Genomic DNA, 8,058 nt, shown 5'->3' with positions numbered 1-8,058 from the left:
GAGAGGGTATAAACTAGGATTATGTTACATAGTATTTTTCTTGTTTATGCCAAATCATTATTTATGAACGTGTGTTTGAATTTATTTATGAAATATTATATTTAGTTTTTCCTCGTTTTCTTTCAAATGAAAAATGGTTAGTTATTTTAAAGTAATGACTTCAGCTTAGTATAAGGAGATGAGTCGTTAAAATTTTTTTTACTATCCTATCGTGTACCAATATCTAAATGATCATTTACCAAGATTTAAACGATCGTATACCAATATTTAAACGATCTTGGTACAAGATTATGTACCAATATCTAAACGATTTGGTACAAGATCGTGTACCAATATATAAAAGATTCAGTACAAGATCGTGTACCAAGATTGTCTAGATATTCGTACCAATACCTAAACGACCAGTCGTCTATCCCAGATAGACAGAGATAAACCACTATCATTGCCTAACCTATATAGATAAGTGATAGATTCAAATGATCATTTAACAATATCTAAATGATCTTTTAGATTATATTATACTATCATTTAAATTAGCTCTTTTCCGTGCATGTTTGATCGATTAATCACGAGGTGTTTTATACTGTGTAAATAATTTTGCATTTTGTTCTATTTGTTAAAAAGACCCCTTTATTTAAAGTTAATGTTTTATGTATTTTATAAAATATTATAATAATTTCAATCTACGTAATTTAAGGACCCCTTATTTAGAGAATTCTTAAATAAATGTAGTAAAATAATGGGACTATTTACGCATATAGGAAAAAAATAAAAAAACTAACACCCGCGATCTTCTAAGCAGACACATCAATATCATTTGAAAAATACCAAACTACCCTTTTCCATTGCAATTGCACAGGATTTTTTGGATCTGATTTCTTCTTCTTCCTTAGTTGTGATCATTGTCAATTTCTTCTTTTCTCCCTCAGATTATCTTCTTTACCAATGTTCCTCAATAGCTTCACCAACATCTTTCTTCATCTTCCTCCTAATCTTCTTCCTCTTCTTTTTTTAAGAACTTTCTTCCTCCTCTTGTTTTTCTTCTTCAATTGTTATGTTTTAAAAATGTGCTTACTAATTCATTAGTGTTTAGGGCTGAGAGATATTTTAAGATTCATGAATTGATGAATCTAAAGTACAATTATCTACCAACTATTATTGGTAGACAATGATAGTTGTGTATCATTGTCTATTTGTGAAAGACAGTGATAAAATATTGTCATCTTCTATCATTAATAGGCAATTATAGTTATCTATCAGTGTCATCACTAGTGATACTCAATTTTCAAACTATGCACTTTCTAGCTAACAAGAGCATTATCACTAGAAAAAATATGGATTGTAATGTCGGTTGGAAAAAATAAAAATGAATATTTAAAATTAGTTTTTAAAATAAAGTGAAAGGGTCCACCCTGAAGCCAAGGAGGTACTAACTAAGAGTTGAGTTCTCTCCGAACCACAGGAGATAGTTGCCCATCATACGCCTCTATGGAAGGCTCGCTCCAGGCACGTTACGAAGGAAGGGCTTAGTGGGTTAGGAACCTTTGAAATATGATGATTTTTCTATATTTGTTTGATGAGAAATGCGAGACGTAAAAGGAACTTTTCAACTGCCCTAATGAAAAAGAAAAAAACAAGGTGAGCTTTCTTCTTATTCCCATCTTCGATCTCTTCGATCTTTGCCTCGCTCTTTCTCACCTACGTTGAAGAAAGGTTTGGAATCTTGTAGAGAATGAAGAGTACTAAAAACAAAAAAGCAAGCTTTTCTCAAATTCTTTAAGCCTCTCAACAGTGCTTTTTGAGGCAACACTCTCCCCATAAGGCCCTGTTAGCTTAGGCGAAGATGGGGATAAGGAATAAGGATTGAAGCCCCCTTAGCTCTGTCAAGAACTCTGCCGGGTTTAGCTTTCTAAATGGGTAGAGCACTTCTAGACCCTTTTCCAGCTACAAGATGATTACAGTGCTTTAGGTACTTCTGACTCTCTGTCATCCATTATAGCGAAGCCCTTTCATGAGCGCGTGCGGGGGAGGGGGGTTAAGCGCAATTCTTTGAATCAAAGGTTGAATTCAATTTTTTTAGATATCAAAAGAGAAAGATCTTTTCCTTCAATTAGTCTTCCTCGTTGTGTAATATAATGCTATAAAAGTTTTTTCTATACCTCTTCTAGTTATAAAGACGTAATGAGGGAAAATGACATTTTTCAAACCATTTTTTTTTCTTTCTCCTATATTTAACTCTGGAAATTTGTCACCAAACAAAATTCTTCCAGACCAAATTCTGCTATATGTCCATTGAAGTTGAAAGCAAGGACATTGGCCAAAAGGGTTGTTCATCAAAACTTGAGAACAAATTGTTTGGTCTATTTTTGATTTGATCTGTTTCAATGTCTCTAAACTATAGTACATAATTTTTTTGTTCATCTTCCATAATAATGTTATTTGGATGGTGTTTAACCTGTTGAAAATATATAATAAGTAGTATGTTATAAACAAAAGACTAGTTCTAACATATTCACAAATACATGACGCTATTCATATTGATAATGATAAAAATAGAGCAATCAGACAGAGATACACAAATATAAACAAAGATAAAATATTATACAGACATATATTTACATTCTACTTTGTTCCCTTCATTTCTTTTTCTTTCTTAATTTTTCTTTCTTAATTTTTCTTTCTTATGCCTTTCCTTTAGACTTCATTGATTTACTACTTGATGCTTCTTGCTCACCATCTATTTATAGAAAAAAAAAAAAATTAGGGCTAAATTACATAGAATAAGAATGACTATTCAATTAAATATAAAAAATATAGATTAAGACCTCTTTGTATGGGAGATAGATTGAGATAGATAGAGATAGATGATAGAGATAGATCAAGATAGATGGAGATAGATTTAGTTGTGGAACCAAAATATTGAGCAACAACCAGAGTGCCAGATACTAATTTTTGAAGGTTGATGAGAAAGGAAGGTGAAGAACAAGATGAAGAAGAATTTCGGAAGTTATGTTGAAAAAGTTCCAACAAAATAAATGATTGACGAAGAAGATGTACGACAAAAATGATGTGAAGAAGACGAAAGACTGTAAAAAAGAGGAAAAGTCTGAACAAGTGCCTTCTCCTTTTTATTGCGCATTGATTTCGATGGTACTTTGTAATTATGAGTAATTGAGCTTGGTTTCTCTAAATGATTGTTTATAGTTACATACACGACCAGACGCACATATGCGACGATCGATGAATACAATCGTTTATATCTAAAGTTTTTCGCCATCGTTTAGCATTTAGTATCTGATCGTTTATATCTATGGTAATGTACAAGATAGTGTATCAATTATATTTTTGTTTACACGATCACGTATGATGGTCGTTTAGTAGAACATTACTAGCAAGCGCAGCCGATTAATAGAACGTTTATTGGGATATTTTTGGTATTTTACATTGTGGGTCTGTAAACCTTTTTTATTTTCAAAATTGTTCTATAGAATGTAAATATTTTACGGTTTTATTTTATTTTTGAAAAAGTCCGTAGATTAAACGAACATATTTCATTTTTTTTATTTTTGTGCAAATTATTAAAAGAACATATTTCATTTTTTTTCTTCTCTCCCTGGACTTGCCAGTTACGTAAACTGGCTTTGACATATACGTCCACTTGCACGCTGTAGAATTAGAATACAGAAAAGTACACTACAAAAATCTGTTGAATTTTTATTCATGTAAAATGTGTAATATTTCAACCTTTTCAATGGTTTATTGATCGATGGTGGGTTAAGACCCGATTGGACACGGGTCAAACGGGTCAAACCGAAATGCTCACCATTCACGTGATATTTGCGAACTATGCACTAAACTTCGGGTTCGTTTTATTAATTTTTAACTTTTATTTTTTTACGAACAATTATTAATGTATTTAATTTTCTGACATGTTTTTTTTTATATCAATCACATGAAAAGAAAAAAAAAAAGCTAAGGTAATTGGTGCGCTTCCAGCATAGGAAATAATAATAAATAAAAATTATTTATACACTCCAGCTTCTAGCAACAAATTGATGGAGAACGAGAAACCTAGATTCTATATCAGATAGCCGAAATTCCAATCCCTTGTTTTTCTTCTGATTTTTGAGCGAAATTGAGGCCACCCATCATAACAAATTCAGATCCGTCTTTAATTTCAGGTCAGTTTTTCAACCCTGTTCTTCGAGTATTCCTGGATTTTGGATTCATTTCGTCGCTTCCCTGCCTTCAGTTTCTGGCTCTGTATAACTTAATTTGGAGAGTTACTTGTTGTTTGATGAGGAATTGAAAAAGGGGTTTCCTCGAAATTCAATTCCATTGCGATTTTCTTTCCTTATTTGAGTAATTTAGACATTTTCTTGCTATGGGGAGGCGATTTTAGAATTAGAGAGGGATTGGATTGCGTTGGGTTTCTTTGTTCTGCTGATTTGATTTCTGGAAGATGGGTGAAAAATTTTGGGCTAGTGAAGAAAAGAGAGTTGTGGTGGAATCAATTGTTGGCAGTGAAGCTTGTGAGTTCTTGATTTCATTGGCATCTATCAATATCTTACCGCAAGATTCCTTGCAATTTTCTCTTGGTGATTCAAGTGTGAATCAAGGGTTAAGCCAAGTTTTGAATGGTTCAAGTTGGAATTATGCAATCTTTTGGCGTGTGGTTACCTTGAAATCTGGAGCTTTAGCTTTGATTTGGGGTGACGGGAACTGTAACGATTCAAAGATTGAGATTGGAATTTCTAGTGGGGATGCTCAAGGAGGGAAGAAAGAGGAATTGAAGAGGCAAGTGCTTCAAATGCTTCAATCCTCATTTGGTCGGTCTGATGAAGATGGATATGGAGCAAGGAGAGATGAAGCATCGGATATCGAGATGCTTTACTTAACTTCCAAGTACTACAAGTTTATGTGCGACTCTGGGAGCAGTCTTGGGGAGTCTTACAAATCCGGTAAGTCCATATGGGCTTCAGATGCAACGAGTTGTTTGCGTAATTACCAATCGAGAGGTTTTCTAGCTAAAGTGGCTGGTTTGCAGACATTGGTGTTTGTACCGGTGAAGTTGGGAGTTGTTGAACTTGGATCTATTAAATCAATTCCTGAAGATCAGGCTGTTCTAGAGTTGGTTAGAGCTGCCTTTGGGGGATCAAATACTGCCCAATTGAAGGCCTTCCCCAGGATCTTCGGACATGAACTAAGTTTAGGTGGAACAAAACCTCGATCGCTTAGTATTAATTTTTCACCGAAGTTGGAAGATGATACTAATTATTCATCAGAAGCTTATGAGCTGCAAGGTTTAGGTGGTAATCATATATTTGGGAACTCTTCAAACGGTTGCCGAGGCGATGATAATGATGCAAAGATGTTTCCACATGGAAACCAAGAAGTTGTGGGGGGTTTCAATGCTCAAACCAGGCTTTCGACTATGGAGTTCCCGAGGGATGAGTCGTCTCCTCAAGGAGATGACAGAAAACCTAGGAAGAGAGGGAGAAAACCTGCTAATGGGAGAGAAGAACCATTGAATCATGTGGAAGCCGAGCGACAGAGACGTGAGAAACTTAACCAACGATTCTATGCATTAAGGGCTGTTGTCCCAAATATCTCTAAGATGGACAAGGCTTCTCTTCTTGGCGATGCTATTACCTATATTACTGATCTCCAAATGAAAATCAAGGTTATGGAGACTGAAAAACAGATCGCTAGTGGCAGGGAGAAAAACACAGAGATCGATTTTCACGCAAGAGAAGAGGATGCTGTTGTGAGGGTAAGTTGTCCATTGGACTCGCACCCTGTTTCTAAAGTAATCAAAACATTTAGGGAACATCAAATTGAAGCTCAAGAATCGAACGTCAAGGCTAGCACTGACAATGACAAGGTTATTCACTCGTTCTTCATTAGAACTGAAGGTGGTGCTGCAGAACAATTGAAGGAGAAGCTGGTGGCTGCTTTATCAAAATAATATTATATGTAAAGTACCACTTCTATAAATATATAGAGCGAAGGCTTCAAGTGTTGATTTTAATGTCGTTCTATATAGCTAGTTTATGTACTTTGTTGTATTAAAATGTGGAAATTGCCTTTTAGTGAAGTTTGTAAAAGCCAAATTACATTCTTCCCCTGTTTGTTTATAATATCTAAATGTGCCATGTTCTGTATTGGATTGATAATTAATATAAGTTAAAAATATCAGTTATTAATTGAACTGTTTAAACTTTCACATTTCTTTGTTTCTTAGTGTCTTCGATGTGCTTTGATTAACCAGTGGACGATGATTTCCAGAACCCGTTTAGTTAATGACCAAGATTTCCTCTCCTTTAAATAAAACTATTGAAATTCTTCGTAGTCTTAATTCAAGCTTCATTTGAGCTCGATTTTGATTGATCCACAGTTGAAGAATATGTCAAGTACAACTAGAGTCTGTCTTTAACTTTAAAGTTCTGTCTGTTGAAGAATTAAAGTGGCTAGTAATGAAGGTTGAAAGTTGAATTCTTACCCATATTTGAGTGATTTCAACCTTGACTTTTAATTTCTCAAATTTAAATTTTATTGTTGAAATAGTGGTGCAATTTATACATTCATTGAACTAATTATTTATACGTTTTTATATTATTCGCCTGTTTATGGGTAATTTTTATAGTCAGTTGTGTGAAGTCATTAATTGCAACACTAGTTCAAGTTCTATGTTCAACATCAAGTTAGTTGAAATTGAAAGTCCCAAATTGTTTATTATTCTAATATGGATAAAAAATAATTCTTAAACTATAAACCGAATCTTTTTTTTTAATAATACGTTTTTTTAAAAGTTATGTCAAAAATAGTGTAGAAGAAAAGATATTGACAAAAATAAGATAGTTTAAGCGAAATCGGATACGGATATTCGATTTTGCTCTTCAATGAGATGGCACGTGGACCTCATACCTTTTCCTTTATATATATAAAATATTCAAATCTTCAAATTCTAATTTTAAAAAATATTTTTCTTATTAAACATCTTTTCAGATTTCAAATTTCAATCTCCAACTTAAAAAAAAATATATATATTAACAAAATACGATATTAAAAATTATATTAAACAAATATTTGTAATACACTGTATTAGCAAAACTATTTGTTGTCGTAACTCTTTTTATTTTGATTCTAAAAGAAAATTAAATATTATGGTCATACAATAAAATTATATATTTTGATTCTAAAAAAATTAGATCTTCTAACTTTCATATAATATAATTATTTTATCATAACTTTTTTCATTTTAATTCTAAAAAAATTAAATATTTTATTAATATCGATGGACTGCAAATATTTGTTTAATATATTTTTTTAATAACATATCTTGTTAAGGGAAACTTTTGTAAAAGAATACACCAAACTATTTACGGCCCTTATAACAAACCTCATAAAGTTAGTCATTTTTTTAAATATGTCATGTTTGCCCTTCCATCTTTCTTTTCTTTCTCGCAATTCGTCTTCCTCCTGCTATTTCTTTCATCGTCTTTCTCCTCCGATTTTGTCTTTCTTTTTTCCTCTTTTTTTTCTGCAATTTCTTTTCACCATTTTTTTAATTTTCAATTCTTTATTTACGTCGTTTAATCTTTACATTGTTTTTCTTCTTTTTCTCTTATTTTTTTTTCGCTTTTTCATCGTCTTTCTACTTTTCCTCTTCTTTTTTTTTTTGCTGCGATTTCTTTCTATCGTCTTTTTTTTTACGTCGTGTACAAAAAATAGCAAAATCTAAAAGATCGTGTATAAAGAATCTTGAAAAAGAATAATTTATATTGGAGTAGTCAAATGTAAACTATCCTGTAAAAAAAGTAAACAATTGTGTAAAAAAAAAAAAAGATCGTGTATAAAGAATCTTGAAAAGAAAATCATTTAGATTGGAGTAGCCAAATGTAAACCATCCTTAAAAAAAAAAAGTAAACAATCGTGTAAAAAAAATAATAGATCGTGTATAAAGAATTTTGAAAAAAAAATCGTTTGGATTGGAGTAGCCAAATATAAACTATCCTGTAAAGAAATCTAAACGATCGTATACCATAAGAATTAAAA

The 8,058-nt window shown here is 32.3% G+C and overlaps 1 protein-coding gene across 1 annotated transcript; it reads left to right on the top strand.

Annotated features, from left to right (window-relative positions):
- The first annotated feature begins 3,945 nt into the window (after positions 1 to 3,945).
- LOC103500371 (transcription factor bHLH3) lies at positions 3,946 to 6,226 on the top strand. The gene has a single exon (XM_008463660.3). The coding sequence runs from the start codon at positions 4,463 to 4,465 to the stop codon at positions 5,966 to 5,968; it is 1,506 nt and encodes a 501-aa protein (XP_008461882.1). The 5' UTR covers positions 3,946 to 4,462; the 3' UTR covers positions 5,969 to 6,226.
- The last annotated feature ends 1,832 nt before the right edge of the window (positions 6,227 to 8,058 follow it).

The sequence above is a fragment of the Cucumis melo genome, chromosome 4 (assembly GCF_025177605.1).
Source record: "Cucumis melo cultivar AY chromosome 4, USDA_Cmelo_AY_1.0, whole genome shotgun sequence".
In the NCBI taxonomy this organism is placed as follows: Eukaryota; Viridiplantae; Streptophyta; class Magnoliopsida; order Cucurbitales; family Cucurbitaceae; genus Cucumis; species Cucumis melo.
This window is presented reverse-complemented; position numbering and strand designations above follow the sequence as displayed.

Coding starts and splice junctions, on each gene's coding strand:
- LOC103500371 (XM_008463660.3), top strand. CDS start 4,463: ATGGGTGAAAAATTTTGGGCTAGTGAAGAAAAGAGAGTTGTGGTGGAA.